Source organism: Molossus molossus, unplaced genomic scaffold (genome assembly GCF_014108415.1).
Source record: "Molossus molossus isolate mMolMol1 unplaced genomic scaffold, mMolMol1.p scaffold_m16_p_11, whole genome shotgun sequence".
Taxonomy (NCBI): Eukaryota; Metazoa; Chordata; class Mammalia; order Chiroptera; family Molossidae; genus Molossus; species Molossus molossus.
Window position 1 is genome coordinate 105,156,864 of NW_023425346.1, and position 14,150 is coordinate 105,171,013.

At 55.8% G+C, this 14,150-nt stretch overlaps 1 protein-coding gene across 1 annotated transcript in view; it reads left to right on the top strand.

Moving 5' to 3' along the window:
- The first annotated feature begins 874 nt into the window (after positions 1 to 874).
- MLPH (melanophilin) overlaps positions 875 to 14,150 on the top strand; it is a 40,203-nt gene continuing 26,927 nt past the window's right edge. The window contains exons 1-2 of the mRNA XM_036254340.1: positions 875 to 928; positions 5,038 to 5,171. Of these exons, the coding sequence (XP_036110233.1) occupies positions 5,062 to 5,171 (110 nt within the window). The 5' untranslated portion in view covers positions 875 to 928; positions 5,038 to 5,061. The remainder of the gene's footprint in view (positions 929 to 5,037; positions 5,172 to 14,150) is intronic.

The following is a 14,150-nucleotide window of genomic DNA, read 5'->3' on the forward strand; positions in this document are numbered from 1 at the left end:
TGCTCTCGTGCGCCCAAAGGCAAGGAGAAAGGTGGGGGTCAGAAGGAGGATGGAGCCCGGCGGAGCAGGTGGCGGCGGGGCTGTCCCTGAGAAGGGCAGGGTGGGGCCAGAGGTGCCCCTGGAGGAGGCTGTGCCCCGTGCCTGCACCGCGCCCTCCTCCTGTGCGCCCGCCGTCTGCGCGGATCCCCACAGGGCCCAGAACCGCGACTCTGTGACCTGCGGGGCCCTTCTGGTGGGCATGGACCCGCTGCCCTCCCCGCGGCGGGCTCCCGGCGCTGCGGGCTCCCGCTCCTGACGCCAGGCAGTGTGGGAAGCGCTGAGGGCACGGGATCTGCACGAGGAAACGGAGGCTCAAAGTCCCGCCTGCCAGCTGATGTTCCCATTTAGTCCTTGGCTTTGGCTGAGGCCGTCTTCCAAGCCTCGGTTTCCCTGTGTGTACCGCCAAGTAAAGAGCGTTCTCCCTGCAGAGTCGGGATGGGAATTAAACGAGGTACCTGCTGCGCGCTCCGCGAGAGTGTGCGGGCAAGCGGTGCCACCGCACTGAGGGCAGGGCTGCGCCGCAGCGTCACCTGCCCAAGTCCCGCGACTCGCCGGCTGTGGGCTGCCCCCGCCCGCCGCTCCAGCCGCTGCCTTCTCCCCAAAGCTGCCTTGGGGCGGGGAGAGCGGGGTTGTCCCCTGCATGGGCGCCTCCTGCGCGGGCGCCGGGTTGCTTGGCACTCCCAGCCCAGCACCCCGAGGTGCCCTTGCTCCCGGAGCTGGGCGGGACGCAGCCCACGTGACGGGGGGGGGGGGCAGCACCCGGACCTCACCCTCAGCCTCCAGGCCAAGACAGTCAGGAGTTCCTGGCTTGCGCCCTGCACCCCAGTGCGCCCTGACCAGACGCCCAGGCTCTTCGGAAGCAGAGCGCACACGCCCCTGGAGAGAGTGGGTGAGTGCCAGGAGAAGAGGGACCGGTGGGGGACCGGTGGGGCCCCGGGAGGGTCCGGAGAGGTGTGCAGCTCTGCTGGCGTGAACACGCCCCCAGTGACCCCCTGGCCTGGCTGCAGGCTGCTGAGGAAATCCTGTCCAGACCCCAGAACCCCAAATCTCACACTTCACCTGTGTACTCTGACCAGACTGATCAGGTCCTGAGCATCCCATTTTGAGGAAAAGGGTGCTTTTCATCAGAAGCCCTGTTGTGGGAGTGCGAGCAGGGGGCTGGGGCTGCAGACCTCCGGACTCTCCCTGGGGCCGGTTGCCCAGGGGCCTGAGGCTGTTTGGGTAAATACTTCCTGCTGGGCTTCCTGCCCTGCCGTTCTTGGGGGCAGAGCCTGGGGGTTGTCCTGGCATGGGAGGAGGGAACCCTCTCTTGTGTGCTGCCAGCCCCAGCTTGCCCCCTGGCCCTGTTGCAGAGACGTGGGGAGGGTCTGGGCAGCCTGAGCAAAATTGTAAATCTCCTGAGAGGTCACAGGCTCAGGTCTTAACCAGATATTGAAAACCCCACTTCATTTTCAGTTGGATTGGGGCCTTTACACCTTCTTTCTTTTTCTGTGTTGTTTCTTTAATCATATTTACATATGTCTTTCTGAGAGGTTGGCATGATGCTGGGGGAGGTGAGGCCCAGCAGCGCCCTAACTGCAAAGGCTCACCCTGCCCAGGTGTGAGGCCCAGGAGAGGGCCCTGCCGAGCATGGGCAGCTGAACACAGAGGCCCTGGCTCAGAGCCATGCCCGGGAGTGTGCCCACACCTTCCCTGGCAGGAGCACGGCACACGGGCAAGGACAGTGCCAGGCACACAGAGGAGTGTTGGCATCGTACCAGCTGAGGCACCAGTGACTGGAAAATCACCGCCAGCCGAGTGTGTCTGGCGGGAGGATTGGGGGGCCAGGTAGTCTGATGGGAAAGGTGGTTCTGGTCACCTTGGATGACAGTGACATGACCACGTGCTGGGGTCAGCCTGCTGGGTCTGATGTCCTGTTCTTTCCAGAAGCAGCCTCTGGAGGATGAGCTCCCCCTTCCTCCCCACCTACGCCCCCCCTTTGATTCTCGCATCCGGCATCTGCGGAGCTGGAGAGGGAGGGCTGCGGGTCTCGGAGCCTGCTGGTGTCCCTGGTACAGATGGGAGAGCTGACACCCAGGGAGCGTGTCCCAGGTCACGGGCCGGCTGGTGCCTGAACTGGGATGGAAGCCAGCTCCTGACCCTCAGCCCACGGCCATCCGGGGCCGTGTCCTTGCTGTGGATGCTGAGGCCTTCGCTGCAAAGGCAGGACCTGTGTCCACGGATAAAGGGAGGACCTGGGAGGGCAGAGAGAGGGGCAGGCAGAGGGCAGGCTGCAGAGCACCCCCAGGGTGGGCCGTCCGCTGGGACCTCAGAGCTCTTCCCTGAGCCACAGATGTGCTGGGACACCTGAGCCGGAGGGGACCTCAGGGGGAACGTGCGCGCTTTGCAGCTGATGCGGGCGGGGGGAGGGGCGGTTCCTCCCAGGGGGTGGCATTTGGGAACCAGCCAGAAAGTGAACCCAGAGGCCCTGGCTCAGAGCCATGCCTGGGAGTGTGCCCACACCTTCCCCAGCAAGAGCAGCACCCACCTCACACCTGGGTCCTGAGTCAGCGGGCACGCCTGCCACACTTAGCTGGGCATTTGGGGAGGGACTTTGGCTCCTCAGCTCGATTTGCTCAGGTGGGACAGCTCGTAGTCACCATTGTGAAGAAGCTCAGGGCCCAGGGCACATGGAGCTGAGGGACAGGGAGGCGAGCCCGGTCCAGATGACCCTTTAATTAGGCCAAAATATGAACTCAGAAAAGATGACACACCCCTGAAGTTCGGCGTTCTGGTCCGGGATAGTCACTGTATAAAACCAGTTCATTGTGTCTTTCCCACCTCGTCACCCCCATGTCACCCCCTCTTCTCTCCCTTACAACTATCAAATGACCGGAGAAGGTTAACAGTCTCGAAAATTAAAAGCGTGATTAAATCTGGAACGAGGCAAACTGAAAGTGTTTTGTTCAGGAACCTCGTGACTAGGAGTTATCTCCGCTGAAATGGGACAGAGCCTGGAGGACGGAGTCTGCCGTCCCAATGCATGTGCCCTGGGAGGTTCCCCGGGGCCAGGCCAGATGCCACAGCAGCCCTGCACCCTCTGGGGGTTGCCCGTGACTGTGGTGGGTGAGGGGCACCAAGTGGAGATCGGGCCTCCGTGAGCAAGGGAGCAAGGAGTGATGGGCAAGGAGAAGACAGGCCGAAAGGCTGCCCCTCCCTGAGCCCGCGTGGGCCCCGTGGAATGGCTGTGCCCGGCAGAGGGGCCGGCTTTCCCACTACCCCAAGGGTCCAGCCTCAGGCAAGCCAGAGGGGCACTAGCAACATGCCCCAAAACACGAGTGACTTTCGGTGTGGGCATTTTAAATGCTGAAGTCAGACATGTTCTTCATGCAATGTAAGAGTATTTTCTAAACATAGTTTTTTTAAAAAAAAAAAAGCTTTAAGCATTTTGTTAATCCATCAGATGGGAAGGCTAGGTCACAGTAGGTAAAGCCATGCTGTGGCCGTTGGCCCTCAACCCCTGGCTATCCCAGGACCAGCCCCCCCCCCCCAAAGAACCTCCCCCAAGGTCCCATCTGAAACTGCCGGCCCCCTGCCCTGCGGCTCACCCTGTCCTTGGGCCAGAACTAAAAATAAGCGTTTGGGTAAAATGTTTCAGGTAATGTCTAACCCATGAAGTAGCAACAGTGTGGTCTTGGGTTAGCTACAAGGGATGTGTGTTTCAAAAGGGATATTCTACCATCACTGTTTCATTTCATGGATACATATATATCACTTTCCTAATACTCGGGCAGCCTGGCAGCGGCCCAGATGTGCTGGGCCGAGATGCCGGGGTTCCTGGGCCGTCTGCCTCCCCCGCCGGGCCTCCCCGGGTCCCAGCTCAGCGCGTGTCTGGCCTCGCTCAAGCAGCAGGAGCCCGTGTGGGCCTCGTCCCCAGGAGAGGGAATGTCCTCAGCCAGCTGACGGTCACGCGCTTCGTCTGCTCTGAAAATAGAATGGCAAAGAATTCACTTCTTAGGATACAGTATTTTTTTTTTCAAAAGTGGTAAAAAAAGAAAAGAAAAACTGAATAATTCCCACTCATCTGTCAAAGAACTTCCAATGTTTTTCAAACCCAGAAACTGCTCCAGGAGGCATCAGTCCATTTTGTTTTGTCCAAAATCTAAATTCAACTCCAATAAGGACAGTTTGGATGATCCGGGCACTCAGGGTCCCCTCCTGATATGGGGTTCACAGTCAGACCATGCTTGAGAGCAGAGATACTGAGAGGCTGGGCAAAAACATGTACGTTATTTTCCATCAACTTTAAGGCACAAGCCAGGGAACATCCTAGTCAACAGCCATGGAGTCTCTGTGGGAATTTTCTTCCTGAGTGATACCTGAGCGCTGCTCAGAAAATATCATTTTCCATAGTTAACCTCTCACGCGGAACCCGGAGGGCCGTTCCCGGCGCTGGTGGGTTCCGTCCGCGATCCACGGTGAGCCGCCGCGATCCACGGTGAGCCGGCGCTCCCCCGGTTCAGGAGCCCGATGGAGGCTCCCCCGGGAGAGCAGACAGTTGGACCCCTTCTGGGACATTCCCGGGAAGACAGATGTCAGGCCTCAGTGAAGACCTGCTGAAGCCACAGGGCGATTGGCACACTTCCAGTCACCCACAGCGGAATGGCATCCAAACAGAATCGTGCCCCACGCCAGGCTGTTTCCTCCCCCGGGACGCCTCGGCCAGGACCCCAGGCCCACATCCGGGGTCCCCTCACAAAGCGGGCTCTAGGGCAGGGGGAAGGAGGTGTCCCTTGACATCACAGTGGAGAGAGAATAAGGGACCACGCCTAAGGGTGTGAGGTCCAGGAGGTGTTAGGAGGCCCCTGAAAACCGGGGTGAGGGATTCTACACGCAGGGCCACGCACACCCAGGCCCAGGCCCCGCCTGGGACTCTGCGCTCGGGGTGTCGCCTGGCTCTGTGAGTCAGCCAGCCTCTCGGGCTTCCCGGGCTAACGCAACGATCTTGTGATTTTCCAGGTGTGACCCCGACAAGCCGCCAGGATGGGGAAGAAGCTGGACCTTTCCAAGCTCACGGACGCAGAGGCCAAGCACGTCTGGGAGGTGGTTCAGCGGGACTTGGAGCTGAGGCGCAAGGAAGAGGAGAGGCTGGAGTAAGTGTGCGGGCTGAGCCCGCGGACCCCACGTTCTCCACACCTCGGGCTCGCTGGGGTGAGCGGCGCTGATGGAGGCCAGGCGCTGGGCAAGGTCTCTCTTCTGGCCCTGGGTTCCTCACCATTGAAGCGAGGGACCTGGCCCCACACCCCGACTTTCGAGTGTGCCCCGAGCAGTTTTATTTCAGCTTGACCCAGCATCCGGGGTGACGTCCTCCCCAAACGGGGTGATGCTGCAGGAGGGAAAGAGCTGCCGTGATCCAGGGGTAAAGGCTCGATTCATTCTGAAACACCCCAGTGTTGCAATTGCGGGGTTTCAGGACAAGGCTGCTTCCCGCCCCCCTTTCCCATAGCTTTGGAGGTCCCGTCCTCTCCCCAACAACTGAGCTCAAACTCGCCGGCATCATCAGGGACCCCGCTCCCTGGCATGTCCCGCCCCCAACCCCTCACGCTCCGAGTCCACTGGGCTCCTGCTATCTCTGCTGGGTGTCTGGGGATTGGCGGGCCTGTGGGGAAGGGGAGGTTTGAGCAAAGACTCGGGGTGAGAGAAGTAGCCAGTATGTTCCCTTAGCCTCTTGTTGTCACCTTCTGTTTTGAATGACAGCCTTGCTCGATAGGGTCGTCTTGGGTTCAGATCCTTGTTTCTCATGACCTGATTACTTCCTGCCGCTCCCTTCTGGCCTGTAGTGTTTCTGTTGAGAAGTCAGCTGAGAGCCGTATGGGGGCCCCTGTAGGTGACCCGTTGCTGTTCTCTTGCTGCGGTTCGTTTGCACAATGGAGTACTACGCAGCTGTGAGGAAGACAGACCTCGCGCCCTCTGAGGCGACCTGGAGGGACCTGGAGAGCACTATGCTGAGTGAAATAAGCCAGTTAGAGAAAGACAAGTACCCCCTAATCTCACTTATTTGTGGAACATAATGAATAAAATACACTGTCGACCAAAAGGGATCCAGAGACATGGAAGTTGGAAACAGACTGACAAACCTGAGGGAAGGGGGATGGGAGAGGAGGGAGGGGATAAACCAAAGAACATATACGCATGTGTGCACAACCAATGGACACCGACACTAGGTGGGGGACATCAGGAGGGGGTGGGAGCAGGAAGGAGGGGGTCAGAGGGGGGAAAAGGGGGACATCTGTAATACTCTCTACAATAAAAAAAAAAGGCAGTAGCCAAGAGAGCATCTACAAGGGGGGGCCCTGGGCAGAGCAGGGCCACGGGCCGTGGTGGCACGCGTGGGTCCTGTGGACCTTGCAGCGCCTGGGTTCGCTCTGAGTCACCGAGGCCCCCGAGCAGAGCAGGACCAGACCCCGGCTCAGCACACTGCAGCCACCGAGACGTGGTCGGCTGAGCTTTGCCGGGGGAGCCGGGAAGTCCGCCCACAGATTGGCTGTGGGCTGGAGAACATGGGAGGAGTCAAAGGTGACTTGAAGGTCATGGCCTGCGTCACTGGAAGGGTGGAGTTGTCCCCTCAGGGGAAGGCACAGGTAGACCAGGTCTGGGGGAAGCAGAGACTGGATTACCTTCGGCCGCTAGGCGAGGGGTGCGCACGCTGGAGCTGGAGAGCTGTGGCTGGGGCGTGTTCGCCACACAGGAGACAGTTCTCACTACTGCTCTACTTACTACACACTCAGCGGCGTAGACACACAAACCATGTCTCCTGATTCTGGGGGCCGGAGGTCCTGGAATCAGGGTGTGAGCAAGGCTGCACCCCTTCAGGGGTTCTAAACACCTTGTCTTTCCAGCTTCCAGGAGCACCCCACTCCTGGCTCCTGGCCCTTCCTCCATGGCCAAGGCCTCAGCGTAACACCCTTCACCGCCACCCCGTCTGACTCCCTGCCCCGCTTCCCCTTCTAGGGACCTGGGGAGGCACTGGTGCGCCCAGATTATCCAGGGTCACCTCCCCTGGCCAAATCCTTAACTCAATCATGTCTGCAAAGTCCCTTCTTTGCCAAGTAAAGTGACATGTTCACAGGTCTGGGCAACTAGGACATAGAGGTTTCTGGGTAAGGGGGACCATTATTCAGCTGATCCCGGTATTTAAAGCCACAGGACGTAGCTGAAGGGGTTGTGCAGAAAGTCCTGTGTGCCCTACATGTGGATGAGTCCGTCTGACACCACTATTCCTGGTGTTCACCTTCCTCCAGTCATTTCACTGAGAGAGGAGACAGCTCGGCTCACCTCTGAGTACTGCTGGGAAGGGAGGTCCCCCGTGAGTTTGAAGTGTGACAACCCCGGGCTGTGGACAACTGTGGCTTGGCCAGGTCCCCAGGCCCGCTGGTCAGGGTGAAGTCCTCGTTCAGAAGTGCCTGAGAGCCCTGGCTGGTGTGGCTCCCTGGTTATAGTGTTGGCCCATGGACCAAAGGGTCGTGGCTTTGATTCCCAGTCCAGGGCACATAGCTGGCTGGCCGGTTCGATCCCCAGCCCTGGTCAGGGTCCATATGGGAGGCAGCCAATCAGTGTGTCTCTCTCACATCAATGTTTCTCTCTGTCTCTCCCTCTCCCCCTTACCCCTCTCTCTTTGTCTCTCTCTAAAAATCAATGGAAAAATATCCTTGGGTGATGATTGAAAAAATTATTTTTAGAAGAATTTTCTGAGAATGGGCTACAGTTGGGGGCACTAGGTCATCCTCTATGTCCTCTCGGCCACCGTGTGAATGGGGTGGCTTATCAAATATCCTCACTGCCCATCAGACGGGGGAGGGTGTGGGCGAATGTTAAAACAATGGCCACTCTGTGGCCCCTGAGAACGGCTGCACACAGAGAGGCAGCCACGTGGAAAGTCCACGTCCAAGAACCGTGGAGTCCAGGCACAAGCCGTGACGGGTTCTCCCGTGCAGGGTCTGGCTGCGAGCCTTTTAGGAGGTAAAGTCACGTGAACAGTGGGATTAGGGCAGGTGTTTTTATTGTTTTTGTCTCCTGTTCACTGTGCTACTGCTTCAGCGAAGCTGCCCCTGCCTGCGAAAAGCCCTCCTCCGTGCCCCCACCCCCCGTGGCCTCCAGGGCCCCGGGCCGCCGTGGTCTCGGACACAAGCACAAAGCTGAGGCTGAAGTGAGCTCAGAATAAGGACTCCAGCTCCTGACACCGAAGTCGGCTCTCCAGAGAGCGTTGGCGAAACCACCAGCAGTCCGTGATGAAACCAAAGATAACGTTTAAAATAGAAACTCCCTTCCCCCCAACCTCGGCTCAGTCTTTATCTGTGCATTTAACCAGTTTCAACAGAAATGCTCATCCATTCGTCGCCCCAACAAGCCCCATCCTCCGTGGCCTGTCTCCGGGTTTCTCCTCGATCCCCATGGGGACAACTCATGGGCTCCCAGTTCCCGGTTCTCTGATCTGCGGATCAGCAGCAGGCGAGTGCAGACCCCGGGCCTCCGGTGACCGCTCAGTGGGCGGCCAGCACAAACTTGCAGTTCAGGAATTGTTCAGATGAGCATCGGATGTTTTATCCTCCTCCGAAAGGGGTACCAAACCGACCAAGACGGATGACAGAACACAGTTAATGGGGGGGACCTGAAACCAAGAAGCAAACCCGTACGTGTCTTGGGGACCCCTGTTCTGTCCAGCGGATGTGGACACCGTGTGTGGGCTGGAGGTCAGCTCACCAACAGCAAATTTGCCAAAAGGCAACTTGCTAAGCAGACAACTCACCAAGCACACCCGTCTGAAAACTATCAAAGAACAAAAAACGGTGTTTCTTTTTATATTTACAAAGTCACCAAAAATGCGTATTAGGTGGGTTTCTCCCAAAGAGGAGCGCCCGGCCCCTGGCAAGGATGTGGGGCGGGTCTGGGTGGAGACCCAGCACCTCCTCACCACTGAGACCAGGGCACCACTTGGCACGGGAAGAACGAGTTTGTCCCTGGTAGTCACAAGGACTGGAGCCATGGGCCTGTGAGACTGGTTTCACTAACACCTACATGACCAGGCACCCCCCAAACACCAAAGCCCCCTGAGTGCCATGCCAAGGAGAACGGTGCCTCTTCCAGGGCACAGGGCTGCCAGCAGCCCCGACCTTGTGTGGGCTCTGCTCCGGGCTGCGGGAAGGGTTCCCCGGGCACTGCTCCTGAGTGGCAGGCCTCCAGGCAGGAAGAGGAGGAGAAGGAAGCCGGAGGCCTCCTCGCCTGGGACTTGGCCTGGGCAGCTCAGACCTCTCCTGAAGCTGGCATGGGCGACCAGGGAACTGGGAGTGGGCTGTTTACTGTACAGGGTGTGATGTTATTCCTGGCTTCCCGTCAGGATACAGTGCTGAGCGCCAAAGGGTCGAAAACTCGAAGATGTGCTACATTGGGACGCTAACAGTGCTGGCATGGAGGCGCTCTAGATGGAATCCGGGCGCGGCGTTGCCATGGGAACGTGGGTCTTGCCGGGGATGAACTTTGAGCCTTCGAATAGGGTCGACATCTGTGTGAGAGAATGGACGTCCTGATGCCAAGTCTGCTGCCCAGTGCGGGGCTTGGGCTGTGAGCCCAGGGGTGCGGCCGCCTCCCTACGTGTGGGGAAGGGGGTGGACAACAGAGGCTTTGCTCAAAGGGACTCCTCCGTCTTTGACAGACACTCCAGCAGCATTGACCTTCGCTGTCCTCAAGGGCCCCCAGGGAGAAGATGTCGTTGGAAGGAGGCCACCAGGAGGGGGCCCCGGTGAGGCTCCTGGGAGGTGGTTCCTGCCTCTAGAGCAAGAAAGCAGCTACTGAGACCAGAAGGCACTTTGGGAAAGGACCTGTTTCTTACTGCTCATATTCTCTTCAAATCCTTCCTTCTCCTTTGGGATTCAGTTCTTGTGGAGAATATCAGCTGATCTGCACACCACGGGAGCTAAGGAAACCTTGAGAAAGAACAAAGTAGGAGGAAACATGCGCCCTGGTTCCAAACTATACGACAAAGATACAATCATCAAAACAGCATGGCCCTGGCGCAGAGCAGGCGTCTCAATCCACGGGATAGAGAAGGGAGCCCAGAATAAATCCTCACTTACATGGGCAATTCATCTACGGCAAGGGAGACGAGAAATAGTGACGGTCTCTTCAATAGGTGGTGTGGGAAAGACTGGACAGACACCTGCAGAAAAAGGAAACTGGACCACCTGCTTACACTCCATACAAGAATAAACTCAAAGTGGATTAAAGACTGAAATGTGAGACCTAAAACTGTAAAACTCTGAGAAGAAAGCACAGGCACAAGATCTTTGATATGAGTTTTAGTTGTGTCTTGTTGGGATGTCTCCTCAGCCAAGGGGAGCAAAGGAAAAAATAAATAAACAAATGGGACCACATCAACCTAAGAAAGCTTTTGCACAGCAAAGGAAAACATCAACAAAACAAGCAAAACACCACAATCTAATAAATGGGAGGAGATATTTGCCAATGATACATCTGCCAAGGGGTTAATATCCAAAATATATAAAGAACCTGTACAACCTAACACCAAACAAACAAACAAAACAATCCAATTTAAAAATGGGCCAAGGGCCCTGGCTGGTTTGGCTCAGCGGTTAGAGCATCAGCCCGAGGACCAAAGAGTCTAGGATTTGATTCCGGTCAAGGGCACATACCTCAGTTATGGTTCGTCCTCGGCCCTGGTCAGGGTCTTGTGGGAGGCAACCAGTCCATGTGTCTCTCTCACACCAATGTTTATCTATCTATCTATCTATCTATCTATCTATCTATCTATCTATATGTCCCTCCCTCCCACTCTATCTGAAAAAAAAAAACAATGGAAAAATATCCTCAGGTGAGGGTTAAAAATATATATATATGTGTGTGTGTGTGTGTATATATACATATATATAATGGGCAGAGGATCTGAATAGATACTTCTCTGAGAAGGACATACAGATGGCCAATAGATATATGAAAAGATGCTCAATGTCACTAATCATCAGAGAGATGCCAGTTAAAATCACAGTGAGATATCACCTCACACCTGACAGAATGGTTACATCAATGAATCGACGAACAATAAGTGCAGGGAGGGTGTGGAGAAAAGGGAGCTCATGTGCGCTGTTGGCGGGAGTGTACATTGGTGTAGCCACTGAGGGAAACTGTATGGAGACTCCTCAAAAAATTAAAAAATAGAGTTACCATACAACCCAGTAGTAACACTTCTGGGTATTTATTGAAAGAAAACAAAAACACTACTTTGAAAAGCTGTGTGCACCCCTCTAGGTCCATATGTCCACTGCAGCACTATTTACAATAGCCAAGATGTGGAAGCAACCTAGGTGCCCATCAGCAGAAAATGGACAAAGCTGTGGTGCATATATACAATGGAATATTACTCAGCCACGAAAAAAATAAAATCTTAGCACTTAGGACAACATGGGTGGACCTAAGGGTATCATGCTAAGTGAAATATGAGAAAGACAAATACCCTATGGTTTCACTTACATGTGGAATTTTAAAAAATAAATGAATAAACAAAACAGATACAGAGAACAAGCTGATGATTGTCAAAGGTGGGGGATGGGTGAAAGAAAAAAAATCAATGAAAGGAAATAAAATAGCCACGCACCACCAAACATTTCACTCACTCCTCAGGCAACCTCGGGACCTGACTGCTCTCGACCCAGTTATAGATGGGGACACTGAGGATGACCCCAGGTACAGGTGGGGACACTGAGGATGACCCAGGGACAGGTGGGGACACTGAGGACGACCCCAGGGACAGGTGGGGACACTGAGGACGACCCCAGGGACAGGTGGGGACACTGAGGACGACCCAGGTACAGGTGGGGACACTGAGGACGACCCCAGGGACAGGTGGGGACACTGAGGACGACCCCAGGGACAGGTGGGGACACTGAGGACGACTCTGGGACAGGTGGGGACACTGAGGATGACCCCAGGGACAGGTGGGGACACTGAGGACGACCCAGGGACAGGTGGGGACACTGAGGACGACCCAGGTACAGGTGGGGACACTGAGGACGACCCCAGGGACAGGTGGGGACACTGAGGATGACTCAGGGACAGGTGGGGACACTGAGGACAACCCCAGGGACAGGTGGGGACACTGAGGACGACCCCAGGGACAGGTGGGGACACTGAGGACGACCCAGGGACAGGTGGGGACACTGACGACGACCCCAGGGACAGGTGGGGACACTGAGGACGACCCCAGGTACAGGTGGGGGCACTGAGGATGACCCCAGGGACAGGTGGGGACACTGAGGACGAGGGGCTTCCGGCTCTGAAGAGCACCTAGTCATTGCTGCTGGTGGGAAGATGGCCAGGGGCCGTGCCTCGTAAGGTTTTGTAGGGTTTCTCTTGTAAATGTTCTACGTCCGTTCACATTATTTGGGTGTCAAAAGGCTTTAAGTGCAAACAAGATAATCACGTCTTGCCCTGGCTGGTTTGGCTCAGCGGTCAGAGCATCAGCCTGTGATCCAGAGAGACCCGGGTTGGGTTCCCACTAAGGCATGTACCTCGGTTGCAGTTTGTTCCCGGCCCTGGTTGGGTTGTGTGGGTGGTGACGACTCAATGTGTCCCTCTCACGTGGATGTTTCTCTCTCTCTCTCTCCCGCCTACTCGGGTGAGGATTAAAAAAAAAAAAAAAAATTATCACATCTTGATTGTTAATGTCACGTAAACATGAAGGAGCAGCAGGTAAACCTCCCTGAGAACATCAACTCGGTAGTCTCAGCCCAGCTCTGTGACTCCCTCCCTGGAAGAGCCCAGAGCCCGGTGCCACCCGCCTGGACGTCTGCAAACAGGCGTCCCCTGACCTGTGCTCACGGCTGGCCTGTGCCTCGCCTGCCCTCGCTCACCTGCGTCCTCTCGGTCACTCTTCCGCGTTACCCAGGGGCCCCGAAGCTGTGTTCAGGGTGGAGTTACTGGGTCTTCGTACCTCCAGAGGACGACACCGCAGCAGGGCTGGGGACGCGCCCCTGGGTGAGAACTGCCCTTTACCTAAACAGACGCCCCGTCTCAGAGACGCAGCCCACAAGTCAAATATTAGGCCTGGGAGCCTGTCCCAAAAAGGCAAACAGGTGGTCATGGGCATGTGTAACGTCTGCAAACAGACCTGAATTCCTGCAAAAATCTAGGAACACCGCCCAGTGTGAGTCACGGAGAACTGTGGCCGCTAGAGCAATGGGCACCGTTTAGAAACGGGGCGTAAGTTATTTGAATATTTCTTGTCTTCTCTTTACGCATTGTCTGGTCCAGAATCTTCCATACCTGTTCAAATGTTCTGAGTGGTGGGAAAATTAAAGCATATTGGCATTTCAGTGTGATTTTTGTACATTAAAAAATGTTAAGTAGCCAGGTACAATGACTATTGCACCGTTATTAAAATTATCATGTCCCTTAGAAGGCGTATGAAGACAGGAAAATAAATGAATGTGAGTGGGAGAGAAGGCAGGGGCTGCAGGGCGAGGGGTGCAGGGCAGGTGGGCAGTGGGGGCCCCAGAGCCCACGGAGGCTGGCTCCAGCTCCTAGAACCCCTGTGGCGTGAGGTCAGCCTCTCCGAATACCTTGTTTTGTCTTGTTTCCCCTCATTCCTAAAATCTGCTCAAATTCACAGGGTTAAGAGGCACAAAAGGAATAATGTCTGTGCAAACAAAATGAACATTGAAAGGGCTAAATACAATTAAATAATTGCTAATGTTTTTTGTTTTTTTTTATCCTCACCCGAGGACATTTTTTCCCATTTTTTGTTCAGATAGAGTGGAAGGGAGAGAGAGAGAGAGAGAGAAACATCGATGTGAAAGGGACACATCAAGTGGCTGCCACCCACACGACCAACCAGGGCCGGGGACAAACTGCAACTGAGGTACGCGCCCTTAGCGGGAACCGAACCCGGGGCTCTCTGGACCGCAGGCCGACGCTCTAACCGCTGAGCCAAACCGGCCAGGGCGCTGATATTTTTAACTTGACTTCAGAGGTAGCTTTTATTCATGTGTCTCTTTTTTCTATTGAAATTAGCATCTAAGAGATTCGTTTAGCTAGTAAGGTAACAAACAAGCTTAAAATGAAAC